Here is a 25384-nt window from a genome sequence, read left to right on the forward strand (position 1 = left end):
AATATAACGTATTTGCGATTAACCAGCATATAGTAGTGAAAAAGACTTCAGTCAGCTGAAACCAAGATTCCCATGTTTGACTTAAAATGCAAGATGTGTTTGAACACCAACGCTGCATATCACCCTGTCATCCTGAAGCAGTGTTTCTGAGAGGAAATGCTTTTTTTTTTTTTTAGCATGGTCAGGGAAAACTAGTGAGAGTTTATGGGTGCATCAAAATACAGCCAAAGCTACTGTACAATGCAACGGCTTAGATTTCAACACATTTATGTGTCCGATTGGTAAAGTAAAATTCCAAGCCAGAAACTATATAGACAGATTTTCTTCATTTTACTTGAACTCTGCAAGGCAGAATGGGAAAATGTGTAAAGCTGATGGAGACATATCCTTCAAAAAGCACTGAATGAAATGTGGCTGCATAAAGTACTGACTATTTTTAAATACACAATGAATTAGTATGTGTTGTTCTATAATATTATATTCTATAGAGTTTGTAAAGTGGAAAAAAGTAAACGATTTTAACAACTCCATGGTGTCTGAAATACTTTCTTCTACTCCCCCTTTTTTCCCCCCATATTTATAGACTTCAAAAGTCCTGAAATCAAATTTGTTGCTGCTCCAGCAGCAACATCAATTGAAATACAATGTGATGTATTTCAATTTGGTCACGAAACACTTTGGCGACAAGCAAAAAGATCTTGGGTGAAAAGTGTCCTAGGTGAGCTCCTCTTCTTGTCAATTCTATCCTTTGTTTTGTAAGGTCAACTACCTCCTGTCATTCCTTCAGTAAAGTTTTTGCTTTTCCCCATCACTCTGAGTCCAAAACCATCACACCAACGCTTGTAAAACATTACACCGGTCCCACTGACTTTTTATTCACACATACTAATATCGGAGAATTATCCTTTCTCCATTTAGGTTCTTGACATACGAGGTTGAAGAGTCAGTGAGTTGAATTCATGAATTCCATTTCTTAACACTAACATATACCACCAGTCCATTTATTTATCCTATCCTTATGGGCTAACAGAGCAAAATGGCATGTAACAACTAGTTCTCTTTGGTGGCCTGCCACCCTCTTTTGGTGGCCCTCTTTAGGGTGTTGCTTAGAAGCAACACCCTAAAGAGGGCGCTCCCTAGCATGTCATTTCCTTTAACATTAGCTCTGCGTGCATGTGCTTTATGTGTGTGCATATACGAGCATCCAAATAGCTAAAAGAGATAGAGGAAAACACAATTATTTATTCTCAACACTGATTATAGACAAGTAGATTACAGGTGAGAAAGATTATCAATCGATGGGTATCAGCTTATACATTAACAAAACTTCGGGGAAGAGTCGACAAGCTTTCGATCAGTTGTGTTTCTAAAGTTACTGGAATTTACACAATCAGAATTGTTTGAGAATGGATGGATTCACCCAACCGCCATTACTGAAAGATTGCAAAATCATTCAAGTTCAAAAACGCTTTGAGTACAACTGTACTGTCACACCAACATACAAGTATATTCAGAAATAGGTTTCGTCTTTCAGATTGAAGGTTAGCTATTTAAAAAGGCTGCTATGAATACAGCAGTTCATTGAACAACCTGCATCTATGCTTGTTGTTTCTTCAACATGAGCAACTGCATACATATTTCATAGACATTTGTTTTATGGCGAGCAGGCATCAGGAGTCAAGCGCAATCATAAACGAGATTCAGACGAATATATAATGTGGAATGGATCGAGCATGTACACACTTACCCCAGCCGAGGCAGAGAAAACGCTTGCGAATGATGCGTGACCTTGTCTTGCCAATGACAGCCAGGTAGGACTGCCATGCCTCAGTCAGCACCCAGCAGAAGGACGCCAAGAAGAAGAAATGCAGGAAAGCAGCAGTCACAGTACACAGCCCCTGCAGCAAAGCGAGAAGTAAGCAAGAACTTAAAGCAAGAAATAAAAACAGATACCTTACAAAACACACAGATGCATAGAGAAACTAGTAAAGGCATCAAATAAGGAGAAAACAAGTTAAACTTCCACAGAACAAAACAGTAGGTAATCGAAAACGGCAGTCTAATCAAGAACACTCTTTGTTCTTTAATGTTGAAGGTGGCTTTGCTGTGTTCTTCAGCTAGATCGATCCTGACTGCCACACGGTGAAGGCTTGCTTAGTCAGACAGCTCAGAGAGGGGTTTGCCAAAAATGTCAGCATGCTGCTTTGAAACCTCCACTGTATTAAGCTGTAAATCCTGTAAGCTGTTTCTTTTTTGTTTGTTTTCAAAGCTATTAATATATATATATATATATATATATATATATATATATATATATATGTGTGTGTGTGTGTGTGTTTGTGTGTGTGTGTGCTTTACCTTGTTGAGTGTTTGAGATTGTCCTAGCAGAATCAGTAAATTGGAGGCCAGGATGGAGAAGCAGAAGTTGACCAAGATGATCGATCTCTCTGACCGGATGTACCTTAGGAGAAGAAGATTAGAAAGATTTAAAAAGTCACAATCAAAGCCCTATAGATCTTTTTTTCTCTCTCTCTTTTCCAAGACAGCTTAGTCATCAGATTGATTTTGGCATCTGTAAAGAGTATTAGTAAAAGACAAATAAAGGAATCAAAGGAGGGAAAGCCAGTCACCAACCCCCTCTGCTGTAACTGAATTATTTTGTTCTTTATTAGGCCTCAATGCCTTTTTATTTGTCACCATAGCTGATGGACACAAATTAGGCTTTTTTTTCCAATTTGCACTGGCAGAAACATGAAAAGAAAATTAGCATTGTGCGAACAGGGAATGTATAAAATACAGATATTGGTGTCACACTATTAAATGTGTGTGCATGCAGTCACCTCCAAAAGGCAGCATAGATGAGCAGCAGGATGAGGAGAGCAGTGCAGGACACTCCACAGCCCACCATAAGGGGCACTGAGGGCATGCTGGTAGGACCCATGTCCTGAAACACAAGGACAGAGGAGAAGGCTGGTTAATAATTACCGCGTCAGTTTTTCCTACTTTGGTCAACAGAGAATGAAGGCCCAAGTGCATCTCAATGAATTAGTAAATGATGCAGGGGATAATTTGTTTCAGTAAATTAATTCAGAAAATGTAGCTCAAAGATTCATTATACACAATGTGATATATTTCTAGCATGTACTTTTGATCATTTTGATGAATAGAGCTGTACAGACAGTGAAATCCAATAATATGTTGTCCTACAGGGCACATCATCTGATGTCCCAACACTCTGGTATGGACTTTGCTTCACTATCCTCTCAAAACAAAGGATAATGTTGCTTGTGCACATTTTGCTTACCCTTCCTGCAGAGGATGTCAATAACTATTTGCTAAACAACTGTGGAGTTAGCAGTATTGCCCATAAAAATGAAGGTTGAAATTATTTTTTAAAATTGCCTTTATGCAATGTTTAAAACTTCTGATTGATTAAAATTTTAGTTTCTATTTGCACTCAAAATAGAAACTCAAAATGTTAATACATGTCTAAGAATAATCAAAAAAATACATTTGTTTAGTGTTTAAAAGTATTACAACTCGGTGAGATGCAGCTGCACAACACAAAGACACAGGAAGACAGAAAAAGAGATGAAAACATGGTAGATGCCTCATTTTTATTTTAAGAAAAAAATGGTCAAAATTAAAATTGCAGACAAATTTAGAGACGGTTTGTTTCTTTGCTATGAAATAACACATTGGTTGGTATATCATTTGATACGCAAAAATATGAAAACAATGTTTTGATATCAGAGCAGGGGGATAAAAATTAAAAGTGGGGATTAAAAAAAATAGCTGAGGAAGAAAAAACATCTAGAAGAATAGAACAAAGTTTCAAAACAAAGTCTGACAAAGTCCAAAAATGGATGGTCTTCATCAAAAGGAACCGCTGCAGTTAGATGGAGCATCAAATTTAAACAGATGATCAATCAGAGTAAAAGGTCCAAGTTAACAGTTTAACAGTAAAAAACAAGCAACCACTGCATAAAAATGGAGCTTCAGCCTCCCAACATGAGTTTATAATATGGCATCAGTTTATGATGCAGCTAGTAGCAATGTTGCAACATTAAAACATTCGTTATAATTGTCTTTTGATTGCTCTGCAGAACAAAGAACCTTAAAAAGACATTGGTAAAGATGATGGATGGATGGACAGAGAGATAGATGGATGGATTCGTGCTCTGCTGACATTTATTGATCCAGGTGAATGGAGTCTAAATTCCCTTGTTGCCCACACCAGGATTATTTATTTAGTCCATTCATCTGGAAGTTGTAAATGAGTTCAGACATGTTGACCCGACTTCCTTCCTCGTGAAGGTCTTGGAGATACCGTCATGCACCTTCTTTCACAATGCCAGGGCCATTTGCACAAAGCAAGCGGTCCTACGAGGATTCCTTTCTGCTTTAATTTATCACACTCTGTCAAAACTATGAACTACTATAGAATCTCCAGGGGACACAAACCTTACAAACAGGCCACAGTTTGTGAGGTTGAAGGGTTGTGTTTGACCAGGCGGTCAGCAGCACAGGAGCACCACAGGGAACTGTACTCTCACAATTCCTTTTCATTCATTACAGGTCAGACTTCCAGAGTCCCGTCATCTACAGAATTTATCAGATGACTTCGCAGCTATGAGTCCACAAAATGAGCATTAATCAGTCAATATTATTAGCACAAATTGGACAAAAATACTTGTTTTTTGAAACTGGAATGGCCGGACAGAGAGACGGATAGTCTTGTCAGGCTTCCAAATTACTGCTTTGCCTTTACAGACTCTATTACCTCTTCCAGTCCCTGAGTTTTAATCCTTTTAACGACTCCTGTAAATTACAGGCAATTACCTTTAATTAGAATTACAAGAGTGTGTTACAATGAATGGAGTTGGATAATGACATGCAATTACACTTCTCCAAAAGTTGTTCCTTTATTAAAAGTACAAGCAACCATCTTGACCAATGTGTTATACCCTATAGAAAATGTCTTGCGCCTACGCACATGGACACTGATGATTTCAATTTACTGCTGATTACAATGACTGACACATGAAGACACATTTTTTCCTGTCAGTCATCACCATGTAAGAATCTTGTAAAAAGCTTTGTGTCCCTTTTTGTGTACCTAAATAATTTTCTCCTGTCTGTGTTAAAGGGTTTAATACAACTTGAAGATTAAGAACAATTAAGCAATTCAGAAAATATTTTTTCAGCACAATTTTGCTCTCAATATGCATCTTCGAAAGAATGAAAAATAAGAAATTAATCTACATGTAAATCCTACACCATCTACATGTAAATCCTCATACCCGAATAGGCTTTACATTTGTTCGGCTTAAGATTTCAGTCGCACAGTTAACCTTAAGATTCAGGACTTTGGATTAAAAAAAACACATATGATGTCTTTACCATCAAATTTAATTGAAAACATACTCATCTAAGAATACACCTAACTGAAATATGTGAGGAAATGTGTGCCTTTGTCTTCCCAAAGATGAGTAGAACTCACAAGACTGATACAAGAAAGGGGACCTCTTTATCTTTTTTAGAAAGGAGCCAAGAATGCAACCTAAAAAGAACGAATAGTGAAGAAATTCACAGAGAGATGGAGCAGGAAGAGTTAAAGACAAGTACGTGAAAGGAATGAGGGAGGTAGGGAAGAAGAAGAAAAAGCGACAGAAAGTCAAAGCTTCCCTTTTAGTGTTTTTTTTTTCCCTGGCCCATCAAAGGAAGCCAATTTCTCCAGAGGAAAGTGGAATAGGTTGGAATACCAATACGGCATACACACAAAAACACACAAGTGGGAGAACGGAGGTGAAACATAATCAAAACCGTCTCACAAGAAAAGAGAGCCACGATAGAAACGAAAGGGAGCATATGAAAAGCATCTGCTTCGGGAAATTGGGAAGTGCCAAGGGGAGAGGGAGAAACAAGAGAGAATAATTGTGTTTGATTTTATGTAGAAGAAGGTCAAAATGCCTTTTACAAATCCAACAGATCAGACCGTCAACGCATATTGAATGAAAAGTGTGCAGTGCCTAGCGAGTGTATCAATTTCCCCCCTACATTTTGTCATATTAGACAACACCAACTTGAGCAAACTTAATTGAATTTAAATTAGAGGGGAACAGTAGTGAATTAGTGTAAAATGGGGAGGGGGAACCAAATAAAAATCTACACCATGTTCCAAATTATTATGCAAGTGATATTTTCTCAGATTTTCTTAATTAAATGGTCAATGCAAATGATGGTCAGTATAATTTTCAAATCAATTTTACTGAACAAAGCTCCCAATGAGAACAGTATTTTTTTCAAAAATAAAAAACTCAAAATGCACTGTTCCAAATTATTATGTACAGCAGATTTTCTAAACATTTTATTGATTATAAAGAACTGCAAACGGTCATTCTATGAATGTGCAGCATTAAGTGGTCACATGTACTAAAATCAAAAGCTATTTCAATCAAAAACATCTTAACAGACTGAGTTACATGTTAACATAGGATCCTTCTTTGATTTCACCTGTACAATTCTTGCATCCATTGAACTTGTGAGTTTGTGGATATTTTCTGCTTGAATTTCTTTGCAGGATGTCAGAAAACCTTCTCAGAGCTGCTGGTTTGATATGAAATGCATTCCACCCTCAGATCTTCTGCTTGAGGAAACTCCAAAGGTTCTCAATAGGGTTAAGGTCAGAGGATGGTGACCACACTGTGAGTTTCTCTCCTTTTATGCCCATAGCAGGTATTCCTTGCAGCATGAGATGGTGCATTGTCATGCATGAAGATGATTTTGCTATGGAAGGTAGCAAAGTGATCAGTCAGGAAGTCCATATACTTTGCTGAGATCATTTTCACACCTTCAGGGACTCTGACCAATGCTTCTCTCCCCATGATTTCGGCCCAAAGAATGACTCCACCACCTCCTTGCTGATGTTACAGCCGTGTTGAGATGTGGTGGCCATCCACCACCAATCCACTACTGCGTCCATCTGGACCATCCAGGGTTGCACAGCAGTCATCAGTGAACAAGTCTGTTTGAAAATTAATCTTCATGTATGGCTGGGCCCACTGCGACCGTTTCTGCTTGTGATCTCTGGTTAGGGGCGGCCGAATAGTAGGTTCATGCACCGCAAGCGCTCTGAAATTAATTAGTGATTCAAAGACACACAATACCATCTATAAATTTAATAGCATAACAAAAAATGTAATCTTTATGACACTTAAATCCAATTTGCATAATAATTTGGAACACGGTGTAAAATGTTTGCTGCATATGTAGTCAAAGAAAAAAATATTTGAATGTCATAATCCAAGTATCCTCCTTAGGCAGCATTATGAAGACCAATGAATAAACCACAGAGGTCAATGATAATGTTATGGAAAGGTTTAAAGCAGGGCTGTAAAAGAAAATACCAAACTCTGAATATTCCAAATGAACTTAATTCAACAATTGAAAACGGAAAAGTATGGCATAACAAGACATGGTCGTCCACCTAAACTGATAGGCTGCGGAAGGAAAGCAGAAATGTGTCAGAGATGCCTGGTTACTCTAGAGAAGCTGGAGAGATCAATAGCTCGGGTGAGAAAATCTGTTACAGGGATATCTATTAGCCATGCACTGCACATACCCGACCTTTATGGAAGACTGCCTAAAAGAAGTCATTACGAGAATCCATTATGTCTTTTTCATCGTTTGCAAACAGGATAAACCATATAGACCGAACAAACATGCACTACAATAGAAGATGCTCTGGTCAGATGAGACCAGAACAAACATTTTTCTTCTAAATGTAAAGCTTTGTGCGATATAAAACTAACATTGCACACCTCTTTAAAACATGGTGAAACACACTGCTACCTACTGTACATCGTGCTGTGGGGATGCTTTTCTTCAGTAGGACTAGGGAAGTTGGTTAGAAATAACCGTAGATTGGGCAAATAAATACTGGGACAAAACCCAGTCCAAGCACACAAAGTACTTATAGGACTGTGAGGGAGGTTCATCTTCCAGTAGAACAACAACTCTAAACATTCAGTCCAATCTAAAGTGGAAAAGGTTGATCAAAGCATGTTAATGTGTTGACATGTCCCAGTCAAAGTTCAGACACCAATCCAAAGGATAATCTGCGGCTTGAAGCTACTGTGAAGGGTGGTTCTACAAAGTACTCACACAGCGTGGCAGAAAACATAGGTGCACTACACTGTTAAGATTTTCATTTAGCAAGAAATAAAAAAAAAAAAAAGTTCAAACCATGAATTACTTTCTTTTCACTTCACAATTCTGCACTACTTTCAGTCGTTCTATCACAAAAAAGCACACAAAGACATTAGCATTTGTAGTAAATACAAGAAAAATTCCAGGAGTATAGATACTTTTTTAAGGAAGTGCTTAAATATGCACTTGAAAGATCCCCTTTTTTAATACGTTAGCATTTCTGAGATGCCACACTTTACTGTATTCAAAGCACGTTAGGAGATAATCTTAGAACTCCTCATAGTTCTTTGGTTGCGATTTAAAACCGGCATGCATAAATTGTACATCAAAAATAAGATTCAATGAATAATGCGATGATGTAAAAAAAACTGGTACAAAACAGTAAATAAATGGAAACAGATTACCCACACAAACCCTGAAGCCCCGAGGCTACTTTCTGCCACACAAATGTTATGCCCTTAAAGGAATCAGTGATAATACATTGCTGCTGGTCAGAATGTCTGACCGTGAAACATAGTGACTACAGATTGGTGCGAGAGTGTTGAGGTTTTGCTGTATACGGCCAGTTCCCCCTGGGCAGCTTGGATACCATTTGATGGAAAAGATAGCTATTTTCAGCTCAGGACGTTTAACCTACTTATCTCCTCTCACTGAGACTTCCCCTCTCTTCTTTCCCACCCATTCCGCCGTACCAACTTCTGTTTCCTTCTCTGCCCCTCTAGGTTACTCATCCCAATCCCCTTACATCTTTCTTCCTTAATACTCCATCAACATGTCTTACACGTCAGTGCACCTGTTAATGCACCCTCAATGGGGATGTGCCCTAGACAACTTGAATCCAGAGTCTATCTGCATCTTTGCCACATGCACCAGAAAGCCCGCATCAGGCATCACACAGAGGGATATTTCTATACTCAAGTGCAGAAAACTAGTTTAATGGCAGCACTACATTAAAAAAACCCAAAAAACATATTATAGTTCATGATATAGTTCTTGCAAAATACAATATTTAATTTGAGCACATTTATTCAGAGGGGAAAAGTCTGATATTAGAAAGAGTAGGTTACAAAGAAAATAAAATAAAATCACTGATACCCCACCATCCCAATTCATTCCTGTAAAACAAACTTAACTGAAACTTTATCTATTTTGGTAACATCTCCTGTGGTTATGAAGAGGATTGACACATATGCCAATTTTTCTTCAGAGCCCTTCAAAAGGGTAAAAAAACCCCAAGAAAGGCATAACTTTTGGACTTCTTAAGATAAGAAATCACTACAAGAGATAATACTTCCCTAAACATGACCACATCTGTCAGGGCAATAATTAAAAAAATATTATATATAACTGAGGTTCTGCGATGTCTCTCTACCAGAGGCCTGGTTTTTATTAGTATTCCATAATGTCTTGGCTCTTTAAAGATTACATTTTAAATGCAAGTGTTGCAGGTTCTGCCGGAAGAGGGAAAATAAGTCAACACCGATTTTATAGCAGCACACTAATTCAAATCATGTAGTTGTATTAAAAGAAATGATCCACCATAGACAAAATCTGCCTTATTCAAAGCTCATATTTCAAAAGCATGTTCTAAGAACCTGTTTCACACTTGATATCACAGAAATCTGTAACAGACTACTCAGATTTTAAAAGAAAAATAGACTTATTCTTGGAAGCTCCATTCATTCTATTCAAAACAGAAGTGTGCGGTGGTTACTGGTTGTATTCAAAGTTTTCTCAGATTTTACTGAGACATGGACATTTTAAATTTTCTTCAGATTGCATACATCTGAATTTTCAATCTAATAAATCTCAACTCAAATGAGATTTATTTTTTTTCATATACTTCTTATTAGAATGCTTCTGGACATTAAATACTGTTGAAAAGCCTAAACATTTCCCCTAAAATTGTGTCCCAGAAACAGTTTAGTTTCTTCAGAAAGCCAGGACCCCAGGCAACCTTTTAAGGAATGGCAGAAATCTCCGTTATATGCGTGTTTTTCTAAGAAGCAAGTCTGAGGCTCTGATGAACATCTACTTTTTCAAGACATTGTTGTTTCGTCTATCCCTGCTTCTGCAGACTAACAATTCCTGGAAGCAAAGGAGCATTGTGAGTATGCCGAGAGAATAAAAAAAAGAAAAAAAGATGCCTGAAGGAGCACAGGAATATATCATCTTTATGCGATTTTATAAACGACAGCCTGTCGCAAAATCCAAAAGTTTACATCACTTTTGGCAGACTTGGAGCGGATTGACAGGTTGAAGCTGATGGGGTGCATTGAAACAGCCGGCAGTTCCAACCAATGCCATTTTAGTGTCATAACACAGAACCTCTATAATTGAAAGAACAGAAACGAGACAGAAAATATCCACTAATCTAGCATTGTATGCCACAGATACAAACATTTCCAGTTTCAGTTAGTTTTAAAATGTGAAAATGTACTAAAACGCTGTGTTTGAGTCACCATCTATCACTCTAGGAATATATTTATCTTTCTATAGACTCACTGCAACCTGACCCATTTCTACTTTGGTAAGATTACTTGCTTTTGATAACTTCGCACAACTTTGCAAAAAATGAGGACATTTTTATTTTAGCCTCTATCAATGTCAAGTAAATAAATAAATGTAGAAAATGTATATATATATATATATATATATATATATATATATATATATATTCAAATGCACTTTGTCTTTAAAGACAAAAATACTCCAGGGAAAATGAAACTTTACTTTTCAAATTTAAAACAAGAGACACACCAAACCTCAATTTTTGTTCATTTTAAGACTGAGAAACACCGATCACCTTTTTTTCCTGATTATTTCTGCTCTCAACTTGGCTAACCTTTAATTAATGCAATAAAGCATTCAGTGATTCTGATTCAGTTCCACCCAGACTCCTTCATAATCTTCGGAATGCCTTCTCCTTTAATTATTGTTGACAAGTGCAAGATCTTTGCATGCTTTAACCTTGTAGAAGTCGCTTCATTTGGAGCAGGCCTTTGTTTTTGTTCTCGGCGCCGTCTCCGATTTTAATAAGTTAAAATATGAGCTGCCATCTTGTGGGGCCTCAGTCATCCCTCTCTGCCATCAGATCGGGAACAATGGCCATTAATAGTCTAAATAATAGAGTGAGCTCTAAAATGTATCCATTCTGATTAGGGGAACTCTGAGCAACCAAATGATAGCGAGGCGAAACAGATTTAAGATCATTCCTGGCAGAGATGACCATTTCACGAGAATGATTGCACCGAAAAGCAGTTAGTTTGGCAGGTGTATGAGAAGAGCTTCGAGAAAGCCCGTACAGAACAAAGACGGCATGGCTGAGAGAAAAATACTTTGATGCAGTAATTGGTTAATAAATAAATTATCTTTCCTGTCCTCTCTGCTCTGAATGGGGTGTTTGTCTCCTCGGAGTTGGTGTGTTTGTGCGCTCATTTACAGCGACTGAACTGAGGTCTCAGGTGCTGCTTAAACCACTGACTTTTTCACTAACATTTCCGGTTATGTGTCTGAGTGAGCACATGAGCTACAAAATCCCCCAGTTATGAGAACAAATCTGAGCGAATTACTTCAAGGTATACCGTATTTTTCGCACTTTTATGGCGCACCACAATATAAGGCGCACCTTCAATGAATGGCCTATTTTAAAACTTTTCGTATATAAGGCGCACCGCATTATAAGGCGCATAGAATAGACGCTACAGTAGAGGCTGGGTTTACGTTATGCATCCATTAGATGGAACTGCGCTAAAGGGAATGTCAACAAAACAGTCAGATAGGTCAGTCAAACTTTATTAATAGATTACAAACCAGCGTTCTGGAAACTCTGTTCATTCCCAAAATGAATGAACAGCTGTTTTATTATTTTCCCCGAGGTAAAGTAAGTGACGTGGTATTTTCGTGACACAGTTTATCTTTTAACAACAGCAAGGTATAACATAGTGGAGGGGAACTTTTTCTCGATTCAACAAACATGTGAAAAACAGTCTGATACTGTTACGGTAAATCAAACATTAGTGCAATCACAATATATATCCACTTCCGCACCATTGATTCGTTCATGTTAAATTCTCTGGCTGCTGCTCTATTCTCGTGTTCTACTGCGTGACTGATCGCCTTGAGCTTAAACTCTGCGTCGTAAGCGTGTCTCTTAATAGGAGCCATTTTGGGGTCTTTACACAAAACCCAGCATGCACCGCACGCTTCTTCTTCTACGGGGGAAAATAAAGTCGGCGGCTGCTTTCCGTAGTTGCGAAACCTGTTGTGGCTCCATATTGGTCCATATATAAGGCGCACCGGATTATAAGGCGCACTCCCAGCTTTTGAGAAAATTGAAGGTTTTTATTTGCGCCTTATAATGAGGAAAATACGGTAATTATATTCCAAGTAAACATTGCAACACTGAAGCAGAAGAAGTATAAGGTGGTTTATTGACTTTGGTAACAACTGACTTTTCAAAAGGCAATACTTCCTCCAAAGTCCAAATCTCATGATCCCCCCACGCCCTCAATGAGTAATGTGAAAGCCAGCCTGCATCTCAAGGGTTTGTATTCCCACTGGTCACTTTAAGAATTAAGTGGCTCAGTCTATTGTATCTTTTCATGACCTAACTCAATCAATCCCTCCTCTGCCTTCCGTTTCTCTGAAGTGAAAACCCGTCTGGTGTCTGAAAGCAATGGTCCAAAAGCGACACGCAGCACGGCGTACGCGCAAATACATGTGTGGAAACCTCAGCGGCTATAGAAAGTAAACAGGATTAACTGGCTATCCTTCACTTCACTGTAAACGGCCTGTAATAGCACCACTGCTTCTAAATCCCTGCATCTCTCTCTCTCCCTCGCCCTACCACCTCCTCCTTTTTCTATTAAACATGGAGGTTAATCCTAGCCCCCCCTTGTCCCCAGCGCTGTGGCCCGGGATAAGCTGTCAGAGCTGGGCGGCTGATACTCAGATCTGCTCCAGCAGCCTGGACACCGCATGTGAATGTGTGTTTGGAAGACCTCTGCATGCTTTTTTTTTCTTTTTCTTTGGTGATTTGCGACTTGCACACATGCTTCTAGGCCTTAATATGTGTGTCAATGGACAGCTGAACTACATGTCTGGAAATTGCTTCTCTATTTTAATTTACTGTCACCCCTTTCATATATGAACTATGATAGCCTTACTGTTTAAATTATGAATGGTTTTTCACATGCCAAATTAGTTGGAAAACGTGTATAAAACTCGTTAAATTCAGGACTGTGAAAAGAGTTTTGCCCACTCAAAAATTTCTTTTTTTAAATTTTGTTATCAAATGTGGATGTGTTAGATCAGAAAAAGATCATCTGCATAAGAACAAAAAGCATTTCTCAAATCACAATTCCATTTGCAAAGAAGAACAGGTTGTCCAAACGAACTGTGAAAATGGCAACAATGCCTTGTCAAATCCTGATTTAATTATCAAATTCTTTGGAAAGTTTAGTTCAACTTCACTTTTACTACCTGTACAATCAGACAGACAATCAAACATTTCTAATCTGACAATATGAACTAGGTGTTAGAAAAATTATCTAAGTTCATTTACTTGTGAGTTTATTTGAAAGGTTATGTTTTCATATTATTATTTTGTGTGTTGTTTGCTTGACTCCTTTTCGTTTGTAGTACACTGTTAACCATTTTTAGGATGTTTGCCTGGAGGCTAGAGACGGTTGCACATTCCTGTGGTAGCAGCTTTCTGTGGGGCTGATTGGTTGCGGTCAGCCTCATGCCCTTATAAGGGCATGCCCACAGAAGGTTCCAGAACATCCTGTAGCAAAGGTCATTGGTCAAATTCTTTGTGTGACTATGTGAAAAAGCCCAACCTCCTTCCTTGTATTTTCTAATAAAGCCAAATGTGGAGAAAGATTGGGCAGAGTTGATCCCAGACAGTGTTTGACGGCGGCTTTCCGTGTCTCGGGTCCACTCTCCTGTTCTGCAGAAAAGAAAATTGTGTCTCTGGTTGATTCTTTGCAAGTTAGGAATTAAAATAAACCTATCACTAAGCAAAAAAATAATAATCTCAAAACGCAACACATCATGTTTTAATCTAAAGAAGATTTTGTAAAAAAAAAAAAAAAAGTCATCAACATTTATTAGTCAGAAATGGGTTATAAAACCATTTGTAAGCCCAAATGACTTAGGAGAACAATCAATCCACTGTCTACATGTAACAGTAATGAAAGGTAGTTATTTGAATTTAATAAACAAACTGGTTTTAGTTAACTAAACCATAAAATTAAAAAGCGGATCAAGACTTACATATTTATGAAAATAAAATATCACAAAATCAATTACATAAAGTACTAATAATACTTGGCACAGTGCTAGTTCTCCGTTTTAAATCTTTTGGGGCACCCTGACAACCTGCGTTCTACACCATGATAGTAAAAAGGATTAATCAAATTCAGTTTCAATTCAAGCTCAACTTAAACACCATTCACACGAGGAGAATTTCCAACACAGCATTTTGTTATAATGTCCCTAATTAAAAAAGCCTGTTCGAATGGCACAGTCCAAAAATTCCCAGGATGAAAGGACAATAGTGAAAAAATGTCACTCAGTGCTTTAACACACATCCAACTGTGTGTGAAGATGTGAGTGACAGAGGCCTACCACACTGCAGGGTGCAACAGGACTCCAAATTGAAAAGGAGGGAATCCATTTTTTTTCCTCCAAGTCCAGGTGGGTAGGCTCGCCATCAAAGTCGAAGGGGGTATCCATCTCAGGGAAAATCCAGCATCACCCCCCCCCAAAAAAACCCCAAAATCCCTGACATGTCAAAAGACAGGACCAGAAGGATAATATAATTTTTACAAAGCTTTTCTAGCCATAATCCATAAATTAGTTATCAAATTACTTGCAATAAAGTTGTTCACCTTCGCCATACTATATTATTAATTAACTTTTTTGTAAATTGTAAAATCTTTGTCTTTCAAAATACAAAAACAAATAATGTTATCCAAAGCTCAGTAAAAGTTCACATTTGAAAAATCAAATAATTCATATAAATGCAATTATTCAGCAACAATGTGCTAAAGAAAACAGAAATCTAAGTGAAAGGCATAGAATATGCTCACCTAACTCAGTGGGACACAATGGGGACAACAGTATGGTGACTCTCAGTCTGAAGGGAACTAGGTAAGTAACAAGGCATGTTTTAAACGCTTTAACCACAATACGATAAAATTTCACTGTGAATAAAATAAGCACATACTATATTTTAGTCATTCTCTTCAGTTGAAAGCAGAACCAGAGGAATTTTCACAGAACCAATAGCAAACAACAGCTAACGAGGCTAGCGAGATAGCTCCAACAGGGCTACCTCGGCAAAACAAACAAACAAAACAAAAAACGCCGGTCTGTTTACTCACTTCAGCTACTTCCAGCTCAGAAGTTGGTTGATACACAACAAAACTATTTGCAAAAAGGTTTGATGCAAGTTTATATCCAGTACTTTTCACATCTTAAATTACACAGACTCTCAGGCTGCACAACTCAGCAGTCTCCTCCCGATATCGGCTCTTGTTCAGCACACACAACAATACTAAAGACACAGAGAAGGGTGGGACCTACAGCGACAGTCTGCATTCTGATTGGTTAAAACACACTAGACTCTGCTTATTCTGATTGGTCAGGTAGGCTATCCCGCTTTCCTAACCTCTGTTTTCTTGAAGAGGCACCTTCATGTTATGTGGGTTATGAGAAAACATCCAGAAATGGTGAATATTTCCTAGAGCACTTCAGTGACTCATTCTGGAGCTGATGAAATTATCCAAATCAATATTTAAAGCAGACTTCCTCCACTGAGTTCAGTGAACATGATTATAAAATAAGAAGGTGCAAAATTTGCAAAAATGTGGTTCCATGAATGAGTTTGATGGACCACTGGTCCAGGTTTCTAAAACATTGTTTTCTTTTTTACTTCTTTGTAAAGCTTCCTTCCCCAGCTTTTCTCACTTCCTAAGCATTTTCAGGGCATTCGGGATGTATTGTTTCCTCACAAATCCTCAGCTTAGTAGTCACTACATCCCACAGATGTGGCCAAGTCCAGACCTTAACAGCCTAACAGTTGTTGAAGCAAGTTCAAGAAACAAATTGTTACTCTAATGCTCAAAATGTCAGCAAACATTTATTGATACATAATATCCAGGTTAGTTTACACATGTCCTCTCAACATCAAGTCCATTTAATCAGTTATGTTAGTCCAAGGTTGTTAAATTATGCTGTTGCTATGTTTAATCTGCAGGGTAGGAATTTCAGTCGTGAGGAATTAGCATTTTGGTCCGACAATAAGCCAGGTTAGCTTGGAGATGTTGATGTTTGCACTTCCAATGGTTGTTCAGTCAGTGGTATTGTTGGAACAGCTGAGTCTATAGAGGCGACTTATGTGCAACCATAACATCAACATGGATGCATGTACAACCCCCCCCCCCAAAAAAAAAAAAAACTGTCCACTGTAGTGAACACAATGCATGAAAGAGTTAAGTCCCCAAATAATCCCCAACACCCATTTTCCAGAATCCAATCTCTGCTACAGCAACAAAGTGCACTCAGCTTCAGTAACAGGAGCCTCTGGCTGAGAGCCATCGACAAAAAAACACTGACCCATACCTTTAGGCCCTCTGCACTGGGTCTAATGGTTGTACTGGGGGCTGAGTGAGGACTCACTAATGGTCACCACACTCCTCATTGATGCCACACATACCACAGAAGTCAATGTACTTTTCCTCCCAGCCCACTTTCCAAAGGAAAAGTCAGTACTGTTCATCTGGACGAGAAGTCACAGGAAGCACAATGTCGCTTGGAATGACCTGTTCATCATATAGGTCACTGCCATCATGTTGCCCCATAATATAGGAATTAATGTGCTGTAATAGGTTTCAGGCCTCTCAAAAGTAATTTAAGCTCTGAGGGACCAAGTAATGAATAACAGCAGTTACTCGACTTGAGGGCATCACCTGACTTCGACCTTCTTAACACTCAATGAAAAAGGAACAGAGCCATTCAAGGAGTAGAGCAGAAGGGAATAATAACCTCCTACAATCCAGCAGAAATGTCTGTCTCACTTGGTCAGCTGTATACATGAGGTTTTCTCTCACACAGTCAGTCCTTTATCCTCAGTGCTAAGTCAGAAATGGGAAATTATCATCTTTGTACTTCTTACCATTCTGCGACAGGACAATAAGGAAACTTGCACTGCCTTGTTAGCTGGTGTAAAAACAAGTTCCTCCAGGTAGTAGTGACTCAGAAATCGTGAAAATTCACATAAAAATCAACAAACCCCCTCATTTTTTCATGCTAAAGCATAATTGTAAGTTTATTGCAATTTTTAGTCAAAAACATCAGGTTTAAGAGATTACCATCTCCCACATGCAGGTGGCAGTGTTTCTCAGTCCTGCTACACTGCTGCCTCAGCCTTACTTAATGCTAAGTTGTAGTCCATTATTAGTATGACAAGTAACAAAAAGTCACATTTACCATCATAAATAAGTGCAAATTTAGCAAAATTTGAAACGGAAACATTATGAGAACTTATCTATTAATAATCAGATAATAACAGACAACAATGAATTGCTTAAAAGAACCCTAAAAGCAGATGTCTACTGGGGAATTTGGAAAATTCTGCCAAATGATTTAGAGAAATGAATAACATTGCTTGCTTACCACAAGGGCATATAGTTGCTGTATACATTCTTTAGCAGATGCACTACTGTTGCTGCGTTGACTTAATTCACTCAATAATATATTATGTTTGGAGTTGAAATATTCCAAACAGACCTCTGGGGAAAAAGATGAGCCACAATGCCAAGCCTCTGTCTTATTAATCTATGGTACAAACCACTACATTCACCTTTTCATGGAATTGGGGACACTCATCAATTCACTACAAGGAGGATGTCACAGCTTAAGAGATGTGACATGGATTTAGCCGAGATACAACGTGAGCAAGCCAACTGTTAGCTTAATGGAACAACCTTGGATGAAATAGTAAATCAAGTTTTTCAATCTATGCAGTCTTACTGACCAAGCAAAGTACGACTAATCACCTTCACAAATTCACAGATGAAAAGCGGTACGCAGCGCCCTGGCTCATAAAAGACCATTTCTTTTAGGAGCTGGACTCCAACTGACAAGTTCCTGATGTACAGACGTTTGAGGTGTAAATGCTAAGCTACAGCATCGGTCCCTTTGGAATCCAATTCTGGCATCAACGTGAATGATGTTGCCTTTCATGTTGCCACTTCAGTTGCACAACTCTCCCCGCCGTTCTTTTACACAATAGCCTAAAAAATGGGAATGTGCTGAAGCATCAGAAGGCGGCTACGCCTGACAGAGCCTGCGCCATTGTTTTTTGTCACGATAATGCTCTTCACAGAGACAGTAACGGTGATTCTAAAGTTCCTATTACTCTTCCTCCACCACAGCCACCAGAACGGATCAAGAGGATATATGTTAGGGTTTATCTATTATTACATTGTGCGACGAATCATTTGGAACCTTCCCGGCATATTCGCTGTAGACAGATCTATGTGCTATCTTTGCAGTGAATGGACTGAAAATCTACATTTCATATAGACCGGTAGTTTGAAGTCGATTTAACCGGATATTTTAAAAACAAATTTAAATGGTAGGAGAAAAAGTATTATTTTGTTTTTTTTATTAACAAAATCTTATTAAGAACAATTAAAAATGCCACCTATTTCATTTAGACTACACTATAAAAATATTTTCCAAAAAAGAAAAAAATATGTAACTATTTATTTTTCACAGTTTTACAAAGCAGTGATCTCTTGATTCATGTTATCACCTGAAAAACATAGGTTACAAACTTCTGAGATAAATTTAGTAAAATTTTAACAAAGCTAAATATAAAAAAACAGCTGGAAGAAAGCATTTTTTTTTAATTAGCATTTTTTAAAATAATGCACAGACAGGGCTTCTTAGAAAAAGAATAACCTTGAAAGTTACCCATGACAGAACTAAATATACCAAATTCATTTAGATGGACTTTAGAAAAAGCAAAACTAAAGTAGAAGTCTTCAATCTGAGTCATAGCTTTTCTGAGGCCTTGGTTTAATTCATTAGTTTTTAAAAGATATTTTGTGTTTTAACATTGATAGAAGGTTGCATCTTAAAAAGAGGTAATTGAATGCTGCACATCATACTTTAAGAAAAAAAAAAGCCTAAGTTGTTGTAACAAAAAAGCCTTACCTTTTTTGATCGTCTTAAACTTTGCAGGAAAAAAATTTATAACTGGAAAAGTTTACCAAGCAACAATAAATGGTAAATATAAGTATTACTTTTTGGAAGCTGAAGTTTACTTGAAAAAACTTGCACTTAATATACTGCAGGTCATTCTTTAAAAGGTCACAAAAGACTCCCATAATGCATTTTGCACAGTTTTTTTATTTTTTACCATGCAACAATAGTGCTTTTAAGAAATGGAAGTCATTGAACTTTGATCACAAGAACAGCAGAGCTGCCCAATTCAGTTTGAAATATCAATTTCAATTTAAATATTTTGGGACAGTATTGAAGAAAAAACAAAGAAAACCACACTCACGTTTTTATCACAGCTGATGTAAAGCCCCCTAAAAACTAACCACAGTTGGTGCCCTGATCTGAATTTAATCTTCCACTGAGGCTTTTAACTTTGGTGGTGTGTTCAACTGCTATCAAAGCAAAATGATGCAATGTAACGACTGACATCATTCACTACACATAGCGCTCTGTGCATCTGAATTTTGCATGACTGAGCGCAAGTTGTGGGGAAAATATTAATTTGTTCTCGCAAAACAAGAATCAGCATATGAATAAGCTAAATGTTACTCGCACACAGCCACATCCATCACCACGGGATCCCAAAGGGAACTGTTGTTCCCTGCCGTGAAGAGGCTGAAAATATCCATTCATTCTCCAAGATGCTTAGCCCATTTCAGGGTAGCGATAGGGGGGAGGCAGATTCCTGGCCCTCCCATTCAGCAGCAGCTCTCCAAAAGCCTCAACGAGAGATTTCGAGCCGTTTGAAGACCAGCAGGGAGATAAAATCCCTCCCACGAGCCTAAACGGGAGGCACGCTAAGCTTGTGGTGGGGGGATCACATTAGATGCTGCACCATGTAAGCTAACTCCTGGAGTCTGCTCTACCTAGTCTACTCCAATCTCAGTTTCGTTACTAACCTGCGGTATCACGTTTTCGCATAATAACATGGGAAAACACATTATAAACATTAACTCCTGTTTTATAATCACCATTAAGGTTAAGTCTTTATAAAACTTAAAAGAAGAGAGAAAAGAATAACGTTTAGGTGTAGTGCATTGGATTTATCTAACACCGTTTATTCGTCTATTCTCTCTTACCACTTAATAATCTGCACGGTGGCTTGGCTGGAGCCTAGCCCAGTTGCCTTTGGGTGAGAGGCAGGGTACATCCTGGACAGCTTGCCAGAGTTATAAAGACAAACATCAACGATTGCACACATTTATACCAAAAAGGTAATAATGGAAAACATTTGGAATATCCAAGATAAATAATGAAAGCAACAGAAACAATAAATACATTATGGAGACTCTGTAAGCAAAATTGTTTTTCAAAAAAAAAAAAGAAATAGTTGAGACCAAATCACCAGCCTCAGTTTGAATACGATACAGGTATTCAACCTGTATCGTTCAGTTTTTGGTAAAAAGAGAGAGAGAGAGAGAAAGAGAAAGAGAAAAACGATAAATCAAGCAAATGGAAATTATTGAGTTTATTTTAATTCATCATGCGATTAATTGACTTATTGTTTATTGTGACAGGCCTAGAGGCAAAAGCGCTAGTAAATGCACAACAGCACAGGCATTACCTTCACAAAAAAAGAAGGATTGACTACTGACTATTGAGCTAATTATTGCTGCAATATGCTTTCAGTCAGTTGCAAACTCCGCATGTCTTCCGTTTGGCTGAATCTTGGTAAAGTACGACGCTGTTAGGAGAGATATAAAGCTTTCATTGAGCGAACAGCGGCCGGCTAGGGCCGATAACAGTAAAAGTGTTGGTCAATTGCCTAAAAAGCAAGGTGATGCAGTTTGAAAAATTAAACAGTCTAAGCACATTGCCAAAGAATCCTGTACTGAAGCACTGTACTGAGCTGAAAAGGTCACACAGGGGGGTTGAGAGGGTGGGGGTGGATTGATGTACACGTAAATGCAGAGCTCTTCATCTGGACAACAGTGGCTGGTGGTGCAGAACCACCGTGTGCAACCAGCGTGCAATTTCTCTTTTATTTGTGTCTGTTAGCTATCGGCTACCTAAAATCAGACTACCCTGCTAGTGTGCTAAAGAGTTCCTCCACCCAAATTCTCTCTTTTTGACACAATCGCTTCCTATTCCTGAGACGCACAGAATTACCCTCCAGTGCTTACAAAGCATCTGCCTTGCTGGCTCTTTTTTTTTTTTTCATTCTTTTTGAAACCAGGCCTTAAAAAGAGAAAAATCTGCACACACTGAGAAAAGACCCTCATGCCAATTTTTATCTGCATGCACCATTTTTTGTTCTTTTTTTACTCTGTCACTGTAGGATTTATAGAGGAAATGTCACAGCCACAAGTTAAATGAAGCATTTTTGAAACACAAGAAAATACATGAGCTAGTACTGGCATCAATTCACACCATGGTTTTAAAGCTTAAAGCTATAACTGTCTAAATCGAATGACTTATCATCCCTACTGTTTGAAGGAAATGCTGGAGAAAGTGTCAATGTTTTCAGTTTGCAGCATTCTATGGAAGCATACAGTTATACAGCCCTGACCCTCTTCCACCTGATGGTGGGAATGTAGCAGTTCAGGCAGACAGGCGTTCACAATGCCATTAAGATCTTTAAAAACAAATATATACATTTCAAATTAATCCTAAAATATATGGACAGTAAGTGCAGGGAGGCAAAAATGGAAGAAATGTGGTCTAAGTTTTGTGCAGCTAAAAAACGTGCAGCAGCAGTCTGCACCCTCGGAAGCTGAGAGATACAGGAACCACTGATTCCTTTATAAAGTGTGTTTGCAGTAATCCGGGCTGAGTAGCAACAAAGGCGTGGATTACAGCTCGGAAATGCTGCTGTGAAAGAATTGGTTTTATTTTCGCCAGTTCCCTTAAATAAAAAAAAAAAAGCTGGACTCGACAGCTGCTCCGATGTGATTTTTTTAAACTTTAGACCAGCATCCGCTTTGACATATGGGTTTGTTTCTGGCTGACACATTGGGCCAGGGCACCAACATCAACATAGGGGTCTCAGTAGAGCTTCCAAACACCATCAAATCACTCTCTCTTTTTTTTTTTTTTTCATTGAACTCGAAGAAGTTCACATCCATCCAAAGCTTTTCCGTGATCCAGACATGAAAACAGATCATTCCTATGGTCCACTGTGTCAAAAGCAGCTAGAGGCAAAAGGACAACTCAATCACTGGAGTCAGTTGCTAAAAATATATCATTTGAAACTTTCAAAAGGGCTGCTTCTGTACTTTCTAGAGACATAATTCATCCAAAATCCAAAAATAATTATTAACTTAATCTATGTTTAATCAAAAGCGGTGAAGAAAGCAATTCAGAGGGTACTACAGCTGGTAATCAACAAAGACAAAGCTGGCCACTTGGAAATATATTTAGTCAAAAAAAAAAGTAAAAAAGAAAAGATGGACCGTCATGATGTGGAAGCTAAAAGTCAGTCCATCACTTTTATTAAGTTATTTATTAAGTCAGTTTAAAAGTTTTGGCAAGCTACAAGGGACATTTCAGTTAAGCAGTTACCAGCAGTTGATTTTAAATAAAATAGAGTAAGTAGATCATGTTATGCATGTTGGCTTACCTTCCCACGCTTACATAAGAACAGAAGAGGTGTGACATACATTCAAACAGCAGGTAAAAAGCAACAGATGACATCTAGGAAAAATAGGACGGGGCACTATGGGGGTAAACGGTAGGAATAATAGATAATTTTATGCTAAATGAGGTAACGGCATACTGTGTGATATAGTTAAGGCGAACATAGAGCTGTTGAGTATTCAAATGACCATTTCCACAGAAAAAAAAAAAAAGGAGCATGCATTACCCCCTAACATCTTAAAGAGCTTTCTTTAAGCATTTCAAGTACAATCTCCAGCCACTTAGAATATTAATAGAAACACAGGTGCAAGTGCTACAGGCAAAAATCACATCCTGATACATGGAAATGTCTTGAGGTCTTTTTGTTTGACACCTCTCCTCTCTCTTGTCACAGGGGAATAACTCACCAAAGAATAACCTGACCTTTATTAAGTTTGCACTAAAAAAAGTAGTATAATCAACAGCATCAACACATGGGACAAGTATAGACATAATGATAAAAATGGCACCACATGTAGGAGTGTGAAAAAAAAAAAAATCCAAAACAGACAGCACGGTTCAAACTGCGCCAGCTTTCTTGCCAGAAAACAGTGACATTGCATCAAAACCTATAAGTCATTTTCGCAGCACTCTGCCATATGCCTGTAAGAAAATCTGTCTGGTTGGAAAATCTGCTAAATCAAAATCTCTAGCACCAAAAACTTGATACGACCCCTGGTAATGGTGGCCTTATTAGCCTCATTCAAAGTCCCGCAGAGTACATCAGGCTATGCACCGGCGACTTACCGGGTCTTTAGCTTGCTGCGCTAACACGGCGTAGGTGGATATCCTGCTGCAGAGGCATTTGGTGTGGACAGTGTTTGATGCTAGCGTTTGGCAGCCTTCTGTGCCCCAGTTTTCTGTGCCAGCTTCCCTGGAGGTAGAAAACAGGGAGGGGTTTGGGGCAGAGAGGGGTAGTGGGGTTGGATATCATATAGGAAAGAGACAGTGACAATGAGACAATCGTGAAACTGGAACATGATGATGTGTGTGTTTCAGTTGTGAACGTTTCAGTCGACCGACACTCTATCACGTAGGTCCTCAAATTCATTAATTTTACACAGCAGTGTAAAGTGATTGGCCCATTTACAATGAAACGTCCATTCTCTCTGTTTGTATTGAATGCATAAGGAATTCTTTTTTTTTTTTGTTGCTCTTGGCTGCTTTTACACTTCCTTTTACATCTTTGTTCATCCTTTTCTTCTTTTCATTTCATACCTTAAGGTCCACAAAAAACTGAATGGATCTGAAATCGAATTGAGACCTTGAGGAGAAATATGTTACATCAGGTACATGTTGACAAAAAAAAAAAAAAAACTGTATGCACTGAGGTCAGACGGCACTAAACGGTCAATTGCTTTGGCACACAGACACACTCTGAGGCAAGCTAACAGAAACTCCCTTAATAGAACGTTGTACATTTGATAGCTTTGCTTCCCTTCCCTTTATTTTCTCTACATCACCATTTTTACTTCATTGTAAATGCTCCTCACAGAAGGCAAAATGTAGAGTTTGATCAATAAGGCCGTCACTGAACTAATTATCCTCAAAGTTCACATTTCACACTGACCTTATATTGAACCCTGGATATTCTCTGTTTCTACCCATCAGGGAGAGTCGGAAACAAATTTGGAGGCAAAGACAAGACTGGGTCAATGGGGCCTACGTTTTTGTGTTACAGTAACGTTTCCTCACAGTTTATTTTTCTTCTTGTTTTTTTTGCAAGCTGAAGTAGATCAGACCTGTGACAGATGTTTGACCACCAATCTAATCTGCTCAAGTTGCATGCAAAAAATCAATTTACAGTGCTTTGGGAAATACTTTTACCTCTTGAACTTTTTCACTTAATGTCAAGCTGCATCCACAGACTTTATTGAACTTCATTAGGATGTGATATAATACAATAAAGTTTAATAATTTTGAAAAAAATAAAAACAACAGAAAATCGGAAAAGTTTGAAATGCATTAGCATTATGCCTCATTTACTGTTATGCCCCTAACTAAAATTAAGATGTTTAATTTAATCAGGATGTTCCATTTATGAAACTTCATGTAAAATACGCAAAAGATGAAGCTTTGCAAATGCTAAAAACACTTATTTCAGAAAGATTGCACTCATGTGAACTTTGGCTTCCCAGGGAACAGTCCATCTCCAACCGGACGAAACACAAGGTTACACAGTGACCGTTTGTTTTTTTGTTTATTATCTTGCAAAAAGGCAACACGATCTGACCGTATAGAAACTGGGGGTGATTAC

At 38.2% G+C, this 25384-nt stretch overlaps 1 protein-coding gene across 2 annotated transcripts in view; it reads right to left on the reverse strand.

The window, feature by feature from the left end:
- Positions 1–25384, reverse strand: part of adgrb2 (adhesion G protein-coupled receptor B2) — a 270453-nt gene that overhangs the window by 59842 nt on the left and 185227 nt on the right. For both annotated transcript variants that reach the window (XM_028035469.1, XM_028035468.1), the window contains exons 17-20: positions 23875–24001; positions 2841–2944; positions 2359–2461; positions 1748–1898 (exon numbers count right to left, since the gene is read on the reverse strand). In XM_028035469.1, the coding sequence (XP_027891270.1) occupies positions 1748–1898; positions 2359–2461; positions 2841–2944; positions 23875–24001 (485 nt within the window). The remainder of the gene's footprint in view (positions 1–1747; positions 1899–2358; positions 2462–2840; positions 2945–23874; positions 24002–25384) is intronic.

This window comes from Xiphophorus couchianus, chromosome 13, assembly GCF_001444195.1.
Source record: "Xiphophorus couchianus chromosome 13, X_couchianus-1.0, whole genome shotgun sequence".
Taxonomy (NCBI): Eukaryota; Metazoa; Chordata; class Actinopteri; order Cyprinodontiformes; family Poeciliidae; genus Xiphophorus; species Xiphophorus couchianus.